Source organism: Clytia hemisphaerica, unplaced genomic scaffold (genome assembly GCF_902728285.1).
Source record: "Clytia hemisphaerica strain Z4C2 unplaced genomic scaffold, Clytia hemisphaerica genome assembly, whole genome shotgun sequence".
NCBI lineage: Eukaryota > Metazoa > Cnidaria > Hydrozoa > Leptothecata > Clytiidae > Clytia > Clytia hemisphaerica.
In genome coordinates, this window is record NW_027104590.1 from 192114 (window position 1) to 209859 (window position 17746).

General features: G+C 35.9%; 1 protein-coding gene across 1 annotated transcript in view; it reads left to right on the forward strand.

The window, feature by feature from the left end:
* Positions 1–17493, forward strand: part of LOC136823617 (protein NEDD1-like) — a 34560-nt gene extending 17067 nt beyond the window's left edge. Inside the window, exons 2-16 of the mRNA XM_067079797.1 lie at positions 3334–3516; positions 3779–3870; positions 4368–4484; positions 4954–5097; positions 5306–5532; positions 6101–6189; positions 8127–8239; positions 8372–8633; positions 11164–11301; positions 11797–11976; positions 12630–12736; positions 13410–13599; positions 14074–14599; positions 15643–15709; positions 16093–17493. Coding sequence (XP_066935898.1) covers positions 3396–3516; positions 3779–3870; positions 4368–4484; positions 4954–5097; positions 5306–5532; positions 6101–6189; positions 8127–8239; positions 8372–8633; positions 11164–11301; positions 11797–11976; positions 12630–12736; positions 13410–13599; positions 14074–14599; positions 15643–15709; positions 16093–16197 — 2478 coding nt within the window. The 5' untranslated portion in view covers positions 3334–3395 and the 3' untranslated portion in view covers positions 16198–17493. The remainder of the gene's footprint in view (positions 1–3333; positions 3517–3778; positions 3871–4367; positions 4485–4953; positions 5098–5305; positions 5533–6100; positions 6190–8126; positions 8240–8371; positions 8634–11163; positions 11302–11796; positions 11977–12629; positions 12737–13409; positions 13600–14073; positions 14600–15642; positions 15710–16092) is intronic.
* Positions 17494–17746: the final 253 nt, after the last annotated feature.

Sequence of the window (17746 nt, forward strand, 5' to 3'; positions counted from 1 at the left end):
GCAATTTTGACATTCGATTCTCATATTATCATTATCTTTGATACAGTTCTTTTCTGTGCATCGATCCGTGCCATTTTCACTTTCTTTTTTGGTTGATGTAGCAATAGGAGAAGCTGTTTGTTTTTGAAATTTGGTTGTTTTTCTCATGTTTTTTTATTTTTGTTAAAAATTCTCCATTTTTTAAAGAAACGAAGTAAAGTAAAGAGAACGACCTTCCTAATTGACATCAAATAAATTAAATGAGCAAAAGTCTAGAAATGAAAATAAAGGGATGACAATAATTGAATTCTATCCACTGATGATCAACGGCACAATCCTAAAGCTAGAATTGCTTAGCGTATCTCCACTTGAGAAAATGATTGACGGTTTTGCACCCATGCAGGAGCTCACAGACGTTAAGGTTGTGGGTGACTTTTTTAAAGCCGGCTCAATCCTCAAACTGCGCAAAATGATAAAACTTAGCTGCAGCAGATCATTTCGATGGCAGTTATACAAGACTCTTGACAGAAAATTCTTATAACTCATTTAAAAAACTGTGTAGCTCATTTTACTACATTTCGATAGCTAAAGATTATGCGTTTCAAAAACAAACGTCAGATTTAATGTTCTTGGATTTGAAATGTCAGATTTAATGACCTATTGTTTAATTCAGCCTTTTTAGACCAGTAGTCTGGCTGATTTATGGAATAAAAGGGGTCAACCTTGAAAAAATTTCTGCACTAGGCTTCTTGGTACCGTTAGAAGTGCAATTTTATGTAGATTGATATACTCAGAGCCTCACGATGAGGCCCTTGGGCAAAAATTATGTATGCTTGGTGGTTTCCATTTGCTAATGAGCTTTATGGGTAGTATCGGATCGTTAATGAAAGCAAGTGACTTCGATGGAGCACATTTATGCAAAGAACACTGTTCCACACATCGTGAGCACTGAGGGCACATTTTCTTGTTGAATCTGCTCTTGTTTGCAAATTGGTGTCACCACTTGTTGGTTCTGATGATGAGGCTGTAGAAATCGAAGATCTGACAACCGATCTGAACGTGATTGCCAATGCTGTTGATCCCACCATTGATTTGGACATGAGCAGATATCCAACACTGTCGAAACTTCTGGAACTTCTAGAAGATTACAAAGATGATCTGAAAACATGCTCACGTACCGCGAAATTATGGTTGCAATATCTAGATTACAAGGAAGTTGTCAAGGATTTCATTAGATCAGAAAAGACAGGAGATTGGAAGCTTTACCTTTTCTCGGATGATCGACCTGCTTGCAGCAACCACTCACATCCACTACGCTAAGAACGCCAGGCTACACCTCCAAAATATACTCGAGCTCAAGACAACTCACCCTTGGGTTTACAAGCAGTTTTCAAATGGTTACCACACTGTGAGACAAAGCGATAAATTTTGGGCTGGTTTATGGTCGGATTTGATCATCAAGCAGGTAATGATGCGATTCATCAAAAGCAACGGAGGCCTCACTCATAGTAGGGGAATCTCCGCATCAACACGTCAACTTTGGATTGGAAGCATTCACTGATCTGCCGACATCCACAACGCTATGTCAAAACGAGCGAGCAACATGTCAATCTTTCGTTGAGCAGAATGAAGCGTGACGATAAAGATTTCGCTACCGTAAAAGATTGGTTTGACAACCACGAACCGTTCGAAAAAACAGAGCCTGAATTGAAGAGTCTCTCGAGTGAACTGATCGCTGAGCCAGAGATTAACTGTGATGTGGCCGAAGACGTTGGAAGAGGGATTCAAAAGAAGCAAGACGACATTGTGTTCGAGGAGGCCAGGATTCGACAGAAGGAGAAAGCAAAAACCTTCGAAGACATGCTTTCAGCGAGCAATCAAGATTGGAGACAGCAAAAAGTCCAACAATATTGTTTAGTTGACTAACTGCTCTTGGCAACTTCACTGAGGATGTTGGTGAAAATTTCTGTCATGACCTAACCCCCGAACCTATATCATTATTCAAGCTGATACAACTTCTGTCCTACATCAAAAAGGTATAAAGTTCTTTTCAATAAAATTACATTCCGATTATTTTAGAATGAATGTTTTGCATTTAGCAGCTGATGATGGTGATTCTATAACATAGCTTTTGCCAGGAAATGTACCTACACACAGTTAAGCACTTCTAAAAAACAACAGGTTTTTGTTTCTTTAGGGAAAACAAAGATTTTGACAACTTTGAAGTCGGAACCCGTCCGTGAATTAACTCAAACTTATGTTTGTGCAGTCGCAATGGGCTTTATTGTGTTGCTGCATTTGGTGGGTGTCATGGTGAAGGGTGTGAAAACTCAGAAGCCTCACCACCAGATTCAGATACTGTTATGAAACTGAGGAGCCCTTGATGAGTGAGAGGAATATCTTTGACATTCTGGAAACACTTATTTAGATTTTCTAATAGATTTTATGAGAAATCTCATGAATTTCTAAAGTATAATTTGACATATTCTTACATTTCTCAATTTCCTGATTCTGTGTGCCCGATTTCCCAATTATGTGAGCCCGTTTTCCCCGAAAACCTATTTCATAACTTTTTAGCGTTACTTTACTTAACAGAAGTTCAAAAGTTGTGACCATTTTATATCTAACACTTTTTGAAATACTTTTGTGAAATTCTAAAAGAGAAATTAAGTTTTGTAACATTTTCCCGATTTTCCGATTTAAAAAAACCGATTTTACAGAAGAGCTAGATCCTTACCATTATTTTGGCTTTCAGAAGTTTAGAATTAGATTTGTCAACCTGTCATGTTATTAATAAGCGTTAGTTTGTCATATTTTCAATATTTATTGAGGTTTTCTATGCATTTTCCCCCTATTTTCCAATTTTTATGGTCCGTTTTTCCCGAAAAACCCGATTTTTAATATTTTTAGGAAGCCCTTATTTCAATGCAATTCATAAATTCTAATTAAGATTTAATCAAAGCAGTTTTTTAGGTCTTAAAAGTTCATGACGTATAGGTCAACTTTGTTACGAAAATTCGAATTCCGGGCATTTTGGGCAAAAAAGTACCCCTCAGGTTTGATTTCATAAATTTTTTGCTCAAGGGCTTCATCATGAGGCTCTGAGTATGTTAATCTACATAAAATTGCGCTTCTAACGTTACCAAGAAACCTAGTGCGGAAATTTTTTCAAGGTCAAATCCTATTTCAGCCAGACTACAGAGGAAAACCAGTGTATTCAAAGGGATTCTGGTATATTCAAAAGGAATCCAAGGCTCTCGGAGGGTATTCAGAGGGAATCCATGGCAATCCGGAATGTGCTTTAAAAAAAAAGTTTCCCCTAAAATCTAAATGTTCTTTATTTTTATGTTTTAGCATTATTATAATGTACAGTAAAAATTCTTAACTTGATTGTATAATATATCCAATCTGCAATCATGAGTCTGCTTGTAACAGCTGGTGAAGATGTCCGTCTATGGAATGTTCCAGACCTCAGTTTACAAAAAGTACGGAATGGAACTAATGCCAATGTACTTCACTGTATATGCAGTCCCAATGGTAAAAGTCATTGTTTTCATTATTGATTTCTATTGATCTATTGAAATTTTTCTTTTCTGATTAATTAAAAAACAGACATTTTCTTGATTTTATTTTTTATCACCAGGGATATATTGATAAAAACTGACAAACTGAAATCTTCTATGTTTGTGTTTTTATGGTTTAAGTATCTTTTCTTAAATTTTTGCTCTAAAGTCATTCTTACGCAGTTTTCATTGCCATTTATCTGGCTTTCGCTTGAATTTCTGTCTTTTTGTTGTAGGTCAGTATGTGGCTTACACATATGAGGAGGTTGGGATTCGTATCAGCAGTATGTCTGATGATGACCTACCTGTTATTGAGATTCCCACACCGGTAAGTCTTCTAGGACATTTTTTGAAAATGAAAGGATTTTTTTTGAGAAACCTGTTTACAGTTTCAGAGATGATTCAATCAGGATGCTTTCTTTCGCCACTGTTGTAACTGAAAGTTTTTTACTGATCTTTAACTTTTTGACTGGATTGGGTTCCTATGATAATTGAAGTGTGCCCAGCTTTTGAGCTGATGTTTCCAGCTTTTGATCTTAATAGTACACCATGTTGTTTTCATTTCTGGTTGTCGACCACATGATTTAAATGTTTTGAAACTGAAATGTTCGAAAATAAAACGTACATAGATAGAAATCAACATTACAGGGAACTTGACTTTATTACTAGGCACACTCTCACAGGAAATCTTGTGTTGAGGCAGTTTTTGTTAAATTTTTTTATTTTAAAACATACCTGTTAATCCTAAGACTGGCTGGTTGAGGGTTGATTCATATTCAATCTACTGGACAGCTTTAAAACAAGAACTAAATTCAATAATTTTAGATTCAACAATCAAGTGTAGCATTCAACGGGCATTCCAGATACTTGGTCAGTGGTGGCTTGGATTGTGTCATCAATATTTGGGACATCAAATCAAGAACTGTCAAAAGAACCTACAAGGTTTTTACACACTTTTTATGCTAAAAAGTCTTAAAGTGCTCTAATGATCAGACTTTAATTTGCAATTTGTTTCTCACAAATCATTGAATTCATCGAGGTTTAAAACTTTTAAAACTTATCTCCACTCCCTATTCTAATGGTCAAAATAACAGTTCTGTAGTATTAAAAGATTAATTCAAATAATCTTTTGAGAGCTTTCTTGCGCTATGTTGAGTTTGAGATGTAGATTTTTTGGGGGCTCTTAGAATTTTAATGCCTGATAATTTCTACAGGACTAAAAGTATACTAGGATTTTGAAATTATGATTACCTAAGCCCATGCCAATCATGTTAGTATACTCTAAACGTTCAAGATTAAAAATAAAAAGTAAGCAAATGATAGGAATTACATTAGAATATGTCCTTTAATTTAGGAAACTGATGATATTGAAAAAAAGATAGAGGTTCTACTTATTTTTCCATCTCCATAGAACCATTTCAATCCAGTAACGTATTGTCAATTCAACTACAACGACAACATCATTGCATCGTCATCTGATCACGGTGACATCATTTTGACCAACGTCTCCAGTGGTGAATGCTCAGATCCGCTCACTGGCAATGATGATTCGCAGGTAATGGTCTGGTACACAATTTATATATCCTTCTTTTTTGTTATTTTTCCACTATGCTCGACACAATAAAATGAGTATGAAGATATAGCCAGTAGTAAACCTGCTTCAAACTTCAAAATCCTAATTTAGTAGTAGGATTTTTGCAATTTTCGTCCTATTTCCTGACCTTTTGGAATTGTTTATCTTGAAATTGGTCCTTTTTTCACAGGCTGTTCGCTGTCTTGGTTATTCCCACTTTTCAAGATCACTCTTGGCTTCAGTCAGTGACAGTGGTGCTGTCTGTTTATGGGACACTAAAGAACAGAAAATGTTGAAGAAATTCACAGACCATAAAGCTCCTGGCACATGCTTGTCATTCTCACCGCTCAATGATATGTTATTGTGTTCATCTGGACTTGACAAGCGAATCATATTCTATGATGTGATTGGAAAAAAGTAAGAATCTCTTTTTGTCGTAGTGAGTAGGCTTCTGTTTCGATAGCTATCTCTTGGAAAGCAATTACTGAGTAATTATAGGCATATTTATAATATTTTCCAATGCTTCGTGAAGACCTACTAGGGAATGAGCTTGCTATTGTCCTGACAAGTAATTCAAAGTTCGTCATTCCTGGCAGTAAACAGAGGCTTGCTTTCTCACAGTGCACTCTGTGCGCATTATCTGTTTGATAAATAAAAGAATTCCCGTACGTAAACCTCTGAGATGAAGTATGATTTACAAATAGCAACACTTCTCTCATTGTCTTACCTCTCCCACACCCGCACTCCATCGCAGCGGTCGGTTTGAAAAATCTCAAATCAGAAAAGACAAAGACAACAGACCCTCTACTGCATTGAATTTTTTGAAATCAGCCGTAGATATCGGGTCTATGTACAGATTTACTTTCATTTCAAGCTGCTATTAAACTTGGCAATCTCTTGACCCCTGTTATTAATTTTTAAAAACTTCTCATCTCAAATTTGTACAGATTTTAGCAATGGCTTTTTTCTTGTATTCATTTCACAGGACAGTAAAGACGATCAATACAGAAGGGCCGATCACTTCTTGTGACTTTTTCAGTGATGGGTGCACTGTGGCTTGTGGCTCCGCATCTGGTATGTTGCCTTTTTCATCCAAACTCGTGTTAGCAGAAAAGAGAACTCGATCAAGACAATTTAGACTTTAGAGTCAAACAAAAACCCCTTTTTAGAAAATCGCTTTTATAATTTGACATAATGCTGGACTTAAGATTTTGGTTGGAATAGTATTGAAATATCAAAGATCCAGACCTAAAACCTATAACAATCTTCTCATAGTAGGATCTGAATATTGGCTTAGATTGCTAGGACTTAGTTTTTATAGGGCTCTTTGTTTCATAGAGTTAAGTTCAATTTGGATGAGTCCTGTGAGCTGATTAGAAGTGATTCTGACCCATGTTGTTGATTTTTTTCTAAAGTTTCCATGGTATACTGACATATTATTGAAAATCAGATATTTCCTGAACCCAAAAATTTCCATTTTGCCATCTACAAATACTAAGAAAACCACATGTAGCCAAAAATCTACAAAATCTCAAGTTTAAAACAACCTTCAGTTACCCAGGAAACAGATACTGGTTTGTAAGACTTGTTACATTTAAGAGAAATCTTGAGAGATATTGGTGAGGTTCCTCAGAAAATCATTTCCAGCTATTCCTTTTGTTCAAAAATTTGATTAAAGTCCCTGAAAATTTGCTATATCAACAACAGACCCCCATAATTCCCAAAGATCCAGTCACTTTACAAGGGATTTACAGAGGCTAATGACAATTCCAGGCTTACACAATGATTAGAAATTTGGATTTTTTTTCATTCCTGGGGTGGAAAATAATACTTTTTTCAATGATTTTCAAAACCTTTAAACGTTTTCTGGTGTAACCAGGGCCTTATTTTTGTCTCGCCAGCCTAGAAAAATCACACTTAAAAAAATTTTTGGCTTAATTTTTCTCAAATCTGCTTATAGATCACATGGGTATTATTTTTGTTCCTGAAACTAGGCAACTTTCTCTACCAGGAACAATTAACAGTTTTTCCCAACATTAGTCGCAACTCTTGAATAATCGAGGCAAATATCGCACTTTTTGAGATTTGCACCTTCTTGTAGAGCCTGTAGAGCCCAGCCAGGTTGAGTGAAATACTTCAAATTTTCAACATTTGATCTTTGTTAGTTGGTGAACACTTTTTGCCAACAATAAAATTCCTAGAATGCTCCAAGGCTGAATAATTGAGGCTAAAATTTGTTAAAAAGTGAGTTTTTTTCCATATCTACGCCGCCATTATGAAAAATGCGATTAAGGTCACATGTTTTTTTTGGATTTTTTGACACTTTACTGTGAGTACTTTCAGGAAATCAAAAGAAACCCATGTGACCTTAGTTGCAACTTGAAATATTTCCTCTCAAAGTCAGACTTTTACACTTGGCAAAAAAAGTCCAAAATTTCAACTTGCCCTCAAGCCGCCATTATGGATTTTTGGGACCCAAAATTTTGGGATTCTGAGTTTTTCACTATTGTCTATCAAATATCCAAAAATGAAGGCAAACAAAATTTCATACTAACACCACTCACCTGGTTCTTAGAGAATGTGGCTCTTAAAAAATGTTTGTTTGCCGTCAGCTGACCGACTCGTCTCTAAACTTGTCGACCTAAAAACTTTTATTGCTATTTCAATGAAGAGAATTTTGTTATTTCAAAAATTACAAAATATAGACAAAAATTCCATGAATGACCAAAATAAAATTTTTTTTTCGACCGACCGACCCACCTCCAAAATCTAGGGTCGGGTGACGGCAAACCAAGAATTTTTTAAGTCCAACCTTATGGTGTTAAAGAAGAATTAACTGATCTTATCAAAGGAATATATCCCTTAGTCTCAGAGAATCTCTGTCCATAGAATTAGAGGGTCCTGAAATCATTTGCATGATCGTCCATGAAAGCAATCGACTTGACATTTGCTACCTTTCTATGTGCTTCGTATTCCTATCAACATAATTTTCAAACTTTCTTTTTTTATAGGGCATGTGTACTTGTTTGATTTGCGTCACGGTTCAGTTCCCATCAAAGTGGTTGCTGCTCACAAAACCTCTGTTCGATCTGTGGCTTTTCAAAGAGTACCCAAAGAAAATAAGGTAAATTTTCTTGAACAAAGTTTTTTCTCTCTTGGAGAAATAAGGAACCTGATTTGTATTTGTCGTACTTGGACAACAATATTTTTACATCTGCGCGTTCTAGAAATTATTTTTATATTTATATTTTTATAGTCCCCTAAGAAGTCTATCGACGAAAGTACAAAAGCTTCGAATCGTCGATTGAGCTCTTCCAGTGACCCAGAAAACAGCTTTCAAACGCCCGCCTCAGTTGCTGTCGCCCCGCGCGTCGAGCGTATCGAGCCCAGTATACGCCAAGAAAAATCATCCGAGGGTCACATTGGTGTAACGCCAGCTTCACGTGAGAACAGTGCGACCAGTTTTGGCCATCCACGAGAAAACAGCTCGTCAAACCTACGCAATGGTGATCGTTCAGGTATGCGCTAAATCAAATCAATAGTGTTTGTGTATGCAGGATTCTTTATTATTCAATAACCTTCTAAGCCGTGTATTTCTTCCATTTGTTTAAAATATCAGTGTTACAATTTACTCATCTCAATCCAATGATATTAAATTTCTAAAAACCAAGTCACTCCACTATTATATGGTAGATAGGGTGTGTTAGTACGGACTTCATTTGCGTTAAGCTACCATACCATTCTATATAACCAAGTTATACAAAACACAAAACTAATGCCCTACTGCCAGTAAAATTGAACAGCCTGATGTCGCTATCTGTCTACCAATAATTTTACCCTTTAGCTTGTAGTCGATATTTTACAGGTTTTTAGAAACTTTTAGATGGACTTTCGATTGTTTTAACGGGGTCCACGGCCAGCCTTCTCGGCTGTCTATGAGCTGAACGTTACATTGGAAGGAGCGTGTATTCAGATAGAGGGAAAGATTTCAACTCTGACCACTCAGCCATCGCACCTCAGTCTAGTTGATAGAGGGAAAAAGTGAACAACATTCATTAAGCATCCTTAAGTAGCCTCCTTTCTTTCCTGTAAGGATATGTTTCATTGGATGTTTTAAATTCCAATATATATTGCGTTTGTTGTCTTGTGTTTTAAAGAAAGTACTAGCTTATGTTAGTAACTACATTTTGCTCCTTTTATCTGTTGGCATAGTCTAGCAAGCTAGACGACTAATTTAGACATAATAGAAATAAAGCAAAAAGTAATAGAGGGAACAATTTTAGTTTTTTAGTTTATACAAACTAAAACCCGTAACAATAATCGTATTATCATATAACGCCTATACTACTGTATTACATGCATTATAAACGACTCCAGTCTACTCTTGGCGTTGTTTACTTAGCAAAAATTTTCAATCACAATTTGTAATATCTCCCACGTGTACGTGCAAGGTACTTTAAAAGATTAATGATTACGATAGCAAGTAATTAATATTGATTAGATAGTTTGAAGTTGTTACTGTTATTACATGACTTCAAAGAAAATATTGATATTTTTAAGTGGTATTGTATTATCATGCTATGGTATATTTTTTGCTAAAAGGTGGATGGAAGTTTATGACGTCTCTTCTTTCGTGTCTACATATTGTTCCTAGGGTTAATTTTTATATGCGTTGCCAGCTTTATAGACTTTTTATTAGTTTGGTTCTTTTGGATACACCCTAACGCCCCTAAGTTGGAGTTTACCGGGGTTAAACTACTTCAAATACATTTGTCATCGTAACTGCTTTTGGTCGTCTCCATCTCGAGGGAGATTTTGGAATTGTTATGGGTAAATATGCTACTTGTTGAGGAGTGTGTCATCTAGTAAAGTCAATTCATCTTTCAGTTTTTTAGAATCGCTGGTAGATATTGATCAGTAGGCAAGTATGACCAATTATCACATTTTTCAAAGATAACGGGCACTAATTTTCTGCTATGAAGCACTATCACTATTGTTAGAGCTAATCTGGTATTTTGCTTATATATGCCACTGTTGCGTCGAGTCTTAAAATATAAGTCATTGGAGGAATAAAGTTGTTGATTTTTGTTTGCCAGCCATTGAACCTTTATGATTCCAGAGGAAGCACCTTTAAGTGTCATCCCATCTAAAGTTGCAAAGCTATTGGGCAATGATGTCTTTTTGCCTGACTCTCCGGTATTAGAAACTTTTAGATACATTTTAGGCTTCCGTAGGAATCAATAGTGTATCTGAAGTTTTGTTTCCTTTTCATGTATTTAGCACAGTTTTTATCATCATTTCAAAATTCTATTCTTCAGATAGATAGTTAGTTTAACTAGTTTTTTGTTAGAAATTCCTAAAACCTTTACCCGAGTTTAACCTTGACTTGAAAAAGCTGTATCAAGTATTTTCTATGACCCCTATCAACTATTTATTAACTTAACTTCAAATGGCTTGAAGTCATTCATTTCGGGAAATTGCATATAATGATAGTGCATTTTTAGCGTTGTCGAATTCTGCCACGTTGTCAAATACCGTAACCTTTCCGCTGTAAAACTTGATAACTCTTGTCTTTGAACCAAAAACGGGGTTGCATGGTGACGAAAGGGGGTCTCAAAATAATTTGTATTTTGTAGACCAATCCAAAAGTAAAACTTTACACCCTAGGATTTTAATTCCACACAGGGATTTTTCCCCAATTTTTTACAATACCCTTGGCAGTAAAGGCTACTTTATTCCAAAAAGCCCAAAAGTTTGTTCAAAAGAGCGAAATTTTGCCTGATTTTGCTTGTAGTTTTAAGAAAATGCTCGGCTATCTAGAGTTCTCAATCAAAGACTTCGATTGGAAGCGTTGCGTAGAATATCAGCGCACCACGTATAGAAGCGCTTCGAAAAACCGCAACGTTGCAGAATTTTGCAGTGCTGTCATTATATGTGTTATTATAAACACAGAACTTTGACGTCATCCTTTCTAGTAAACTGGACCCAAGCCCTTTATGGTGTTTAGGGTTAACAAGTTTAAACTGAATTTTACATTTTGCCTTACAGTTGATCGACCTCACAGCATGTATGACGTACGAATGATGACACCACCGTCTCGTGAGAACAGTGCATCAAATATCTCGTCACTGGCATCAGAACGTCCTCCATTACCTTCAAAATCCAAATCATCCGTCCAGTCTAGTGGTACCAGCTTTTATTATTGTTTTACTATGATCTGCTTCAAATACATAAAATACAACGAGGAAAAAATGTATAATATAATGAGACAAGATAAAATAACCAAAGTTCAATTGTATTAACCCATTAAATACCATTACTCCGTTACTTCAAATTTTCCAATAATTTTTTATCTCAATAAATGCGCGTACACACCCCAACTAAGAAAAAATCCCAATCTCGACTAGTTTTTCATTTGAGCGGGGTCAATAAACAGGGTGGTACGGGTCCCGGTGCTTCCAAATATACCGGTAAAGGACCGAACAAATTGAATGACCTCAAATGATGCACTTAGTGGGTTTATCGTGCACTTATTTTTGCTACTATTCACTCTCAATAGTAACGTTGACAAATTTTCCACATGGTAGAAAAAAATACACAATTGAAGCGGATGGAGGTTTGGCCGAGAAAGAACAGCATCGAAAATCGTTTAAAACGTTTTTTTCACTTTTCCACATTTAGGTGGTTCAATGCAGAATCTACAGAACGTCGGCATGGGACGACGCGAAAACAGCACACTAGCCTTGAATCGTTTAATCAATATGAACCAAACGCCCGAACAAGTGGCGGCAATTAGTGCCATCCCGCCCAAAGCCGCCAAGCTGATGGGAGATGAAATATTTTCACCAATTCTTTCAACTGGTAATTTGGGTCAATACTTTGTTGTAGTAATTGTTAGTTTAATTTAACAATGAATGTGAATGAGAGGCTGTAATATCTTCTATAAATTTGAAAGTGAAACTTTTCAATTTCTCATTTTTCTTGTCGCAAATGCTCTTGTTCCTTCTCAGTGTTTCTAATAATAATGTATTGTATCAACTCTTATGGCGACCTTTTGTAGGAGAGGTCGATTTTATAGTTCCTTTTCATCTCCTAATCCATTTCATTAAGTTGTTAACCCAAGGAAACATTTAACAATATATTGTGTTGATATTGTCAAAGTGCTTCCTTTATCAGTCCTTTTTATGATGGCCCTTATTGGTATTGTTTTTTAGTTTAGCGACGAATTAAGGGCAATGTTAAAATGGTCAATACGGTATAACTACAATCGCTGCAATAATATAATGTTGGCAACAGTCACAAAAAACTCTTAATTTACTCACTCGCCCCCTATAGCAACAACAGGGCAACAGGGCTTCAGAGTAAACCATTGAAATCCGTGGGGAGGGGAAATAAGTAGAAACATAAAAAATCATTGTTACTGCAAAATATCTTTGTTCTGACTGTAGCAGTTACCTAGAGTTGATTAAATATCTGACAACATTTGATTTTACTTCTTTTCGTATAATTACCAGAGGAAAGTCGGTCAAGTACCTTACCACGGAAATTGAAAGTGAGCAAACAAAAATCTCTTGGACGAAATAAACATGCTGTCAATAAAGACGATGCTGATAATGAAGAGGTAAAATGTTTGTTTGTCTTTTGCGGGAGATGGCCGGTAATTGCGGGATATAATAGTGTGATGACCTTATAGAAGATATTCTAATTTCATTTTTTATTTTATTTGCTCATTGAAAGTCCTCTATGTTATTTACCAGAGCTGTTTAAATCAGCCTGCTAAAGAAAAGTAGTCTAAAAAGCTTTTGGATCATACTGACCACCATTTCCATAGTCCAAAAAACAGTGTTTGTCGGTGTACCTTATGCAGGCTGAGTTGTCTACTCTATATATAATGTCCGTGGTAAGAAAAATGATAACAGACATAGTATAAAGTTCCACTTCCATGTGTAAATTTATTGTTTGAATCTGTATTCTTTTAAAAGGTTTGAAAAAATCTCTGATCGATTCAAAAACCTGAAAAGGAATTTCGCACCCTTCCTTTTATTTTGGATATTTCCCTTTGTTTGGAAAAGGTTACTTTTATTGCTTTTTTTATGCTGTTCATTCATCATAAATCGAACACGAACGGGGAACACGACTTTGTTTGAATTAAGGAAAATTTCGAGTTATGGAGTAACGTTTATAAAGCATTGTTAACTGAAGGGATCATAGAACTTGTTCGAGTTAAGGAAACATTCGATTTATAGAGGCTCGAGTTAAAGAGATTCCACTATAATATCGATTTTTCTTTTTAGCCTGAACGTCCTTCTTACGGTCGTAGTAAATCTGGTCTATCACGGCTTTCCATGTTAGCGAAAAGTACAGAGGACGTCAACTCGATCAAGAAAGAGAAGAAAGAGAAAGACCTGGAGAACAATGATTTGCATGATGGGAAGAGGGCTGGGTCGGGTATCCTAGGAGGTTTCAAATCGCCATTCAAAAAAGGTAGGCACTAATTGAAATTTATTAGCCTTTGTTACTTTAGTCATTTTTTCTGAATTGACCAATCGTATTCTTGTCAATTGTACCGGCAAATATTCTCTATATGTAAATATCGTAAAAAATCAGCTTTAATCCTATTCCTACTAGGGGTGGCTTTTTCTGTTCGGGGTCAAACTAATGTTAATAGCTTCTGAAATGATAGAGCTTTTGGCATGAAATTTTATGTAAATTCCTAACTTTTATTTAGCTTCAAAATAAAAAAAAATTTGACACCTGAAAATTTTCACACCTCGTGCATGATGACATTTCTGTCAGTAAGGTGTCACAAAAATTGACACATTTCCATTTTCGTGTAATAAGGTATTTTCCACGTTTTGGCCGATTTTTTTTCTAAATTGTCTCCCATATTTTGGTCAACATGTCGTATTTTACTAGATTATTTGTACTACTACCCTTCTTTATAATCATGATTTTAAGGAAAAAAGAACAATTCGTACAACAAACATTCAGACGAATCAGAAACCAGCTCAATCGATTCCCTCAGTTTAGAAGATCGCAATTTGCGTGGAAAGAAGGACCGCTTAAGTAACCGCTCCAATGAATCGACCGGCTACGTTTCTTCATCCAAGAACAATATGGGTGGCACACCCATGGGGTCTCGAAACGCCCCTCCCCCACCCTTGCAGTATAACTTAGACCGTCCTATAGATACGGACCAACTTATGACTGATATACAAAACTCCTTAGCCGCCCAAAGTCATCCGGGCGGCGGAGCTACGGGCGGAATGATGAGTAAATCCCCCAGTATTCATTCGGGTGAATTCCGGAATATGTCGGGCCCGAACACAGCCTCTATCGTTAATGGAGAAATATTTCAATACGGCGAAATACCAATGGAAACACAACCAATCGGCCCTGGTGGCGTCACAGGGCCCGGAAGGCCGTCCCAAATTCAAGTCGATTTCATTCAAAGAATGATCGACGAGGCAATGGAAGATAATAGGTTCGTGAACATTTTTCTCTATGCAGAACACTGTTAGATTGTTTGTTTCTTATCGAGGCAAAATTTTTTGTTAATACGCTAAGTAATTATTAAAATTGTTAGTAAGTTGAGTTCGGTATCCCGATGACAGGCAATATGACTGCCCTTGACTTATCGAGACACATTTATTTTTGATTAGGCGAAAATAAAAAATGTAGTGTTTCCGGAATGCGGGTGAAGGAAAAAAGCTCTCATTCGGCCGGCTGGAAAAAACTTTTATTTGCTATTTTTGATAACTTAAGATAATTGAAATAGAACTTTAAAGATAACTTTTATGTACAAACAGTATGAAGCCCTGACATAGCTTCAGCCCCCCTTACTGTTTTTTTTTTTTGGGGGGGGGGGGCTAAGAAATATTTTGGCCTTTAAAGAATCTGGGGGCTAAAATTACCAAAATATTTGGGGGGACCTAGATTGTTAGGGGGGCCTAGATAATCTGACTGAGACTCTGGGGGCTGTTCAGCTGATTTCAAAAGATCTCTTATCTTACTATTAAATCAAATATAAAAAGCAAAAGATTTGTAAACATAAATGTTAATACAAGTAAAATTTAGTTTTCATTTATCAGTACTGTACTCGCATATATTTTTTATTGACTTAACTCTACGGGGGCGAGAGAACAATGTTTTTGTTTTAGCTTATCTTGCTGACTAAACGCTTTTTTATAACTGAAGTGTTAGGGGACCTAGCACAAGGCAATTTTTTGGGGGTAGCTAAATTGTTGGGGGGACCTTACTTTGTTGGGGGGAACTAGAAACCTGGCCGAAGCTATGCCCTGAATGCTAATATATCAACTACTAACGAACAAAACTTTATTTACAAGCGGAAATATCTAACCAAACGACGTTTGATAACTTGAACGGTTAACTTGATTTTCTTTATGATGAACCATATTTATAGTGTATATTTCTGCGGCCGGGTCAGAAAATTTTTATTTTCCACCCGGCCGGTTTCCGGAAACACTACTTTTTTTTATTTTCGCCTCACATGTTATTTTTTTTCAGAGCGGTTATTCACAATGATATGGTCAGTTTACAAGTCGAAATGTTGAGACAAATGGAAATACAAAAGGTTTGGTTAATTATTTAAATTATTTAAAATATTTGATTAGTCATCTTCTATGAAACAGTTGACAAAAAGTTAGTAAATTTGTGACCGCAATAGTCAAGGGCTTACTTTTCTTCAGCTGTCTACTTGAGGGTAGGATCGGGTGCCATTTTCCCCTATTTACCCTTGATCCATGTAGTACTTAGCATTAAGCAGAGAGGTATCAAGTACCATTTACGAATCTTTGGTATGACCCGGCTGGGATTCGAACTCATGGGTCTAGTGCAGACATACGAATTTGAAATGTCCATTGATGTTGGGTAATAATACAGGCAATAGGGTATTATCATTAAAAACTTGCCATTTCTACGTGAAACAATCAAGCTCTACTTCGCCCTTGTTTCTAGGAGCAAATACGCCAAATGATGCAACAGTTTTCAATTAACGGTGATCTGCTGATGGAAATCGATCGACTACGAACGGAAAATGAAAAACTACGTTACAAGTATTAACGATTTGAAAAAAAGTTTTTTTTCGAAAATAAAAAAGGGTTCGGTTTGGATTAAATCGAAGGTTAAGCTCGTGCAAAGATACAGTGTAGTAAGGAGGTCACGTTACCAGTATTGAAGATTCACCAAAATTTGAGACCATGTTTGCAGGTAAAAGTTGCCAAAATGAAGCCATTCTATTAGTGACGTAAAACTTGAATTAAACCAATAGAATGGCTTCATTTCATTTCGTTTTGGAGCGAAACGAAACCGCAGCGTGTGAGCGTGGTCTTATTTCCCAACGAGAAAAATGGATTAAATCAAGGATTAAAGCTTGCTCCAAGATACAGAGTTCGTTTCCAAGGTACTCATATTGCTTGGCAAGGAATCTAAGGAAATTACTGTATAAGCATTGACCATGGTAAAACAAGAGGAGGTAATAACGTGTGTGATGTGTAGATGCGACGTGTACCAAGTTTTCATTCTGATCAAGTGGAGAATCAGCAGTATTGGTTAATATTGGAAAATAAATTTCCTTGCATTGGGTCACGGACGAATGATTCTAAACCAATGGAAACTGGTAAGATCAGGGTTCACTCTATATCGAGGATTGATAGCAAATTGCAAGTGTCCATTCTCATTCCAGTCATGTGTTGTTGACCGGCTGTTGTCCTGTCAGCTATTGGATATAAATGTGTCTGCTTATTGTGAGGGACTAGATAACGCTTATTGGATAAGATGTGCCAAGTAACTTTTTTTGATGTTTGACATAGACAAATGTCACCTATTTGAAGTAAGGTGGTTGTATTAATATAGTTCGAATTCAAACGAAAAAATTGAGTATATTGAGGATTGAAGAATTTTAAATTAGTTATTATTACCAAATATTCTGCAATTTTTGTTGCCTTGTTGTTTTGGAAGGATTCAGGGGAAAGATTCTTCTTGAATTCGGATTCTTCTAGAGCTTTATGCTCATTTATATATAATTAAAATTCTTCTCATACATAGGCTGACTATTGTTTTAGAAAGGATAATTTTTAATAACTAAGGTATCTGATATTTTTGATAAGAATATTATAAAGTTTTTGGCTTTTTACAATTAGTAAGTCATTTAGATTATCACTTTAAAAAAAAGGTTTTTCAATGTTTTTTGTATATTTTTGAATTATTTAAATTATATTTTTCTTTCAGCTTAGGAATAAGATTTTTTTTGTTAACAATTTCTATATATGATAGCTACTATTTGCTTTTTTATAAGCAACTTTCAATTTTTCACAGTTAACAGCCATTATGGTTTATTCACATACAATTCGATAAAATGCAATTAAAAGTCTTGCTTTAATTGTAAATACTCACCGTACAATTCCGTTTTGAAATTTCATTGAATAACAAATTGACCCACATGGAGTAGTGCTACCATTAGGGTTCCACTTTTCTGAAATCCCCGATCAAAGATGGCGGATATAGCTTGATCCATGGTGATTCTGGCCCAGTATCTAAAAAACGCATACCCCTGTGTAGCAAGTGGTCATCTTTACAATTATGACAAACTTCAGAAAGGGGTGTGCTAGAT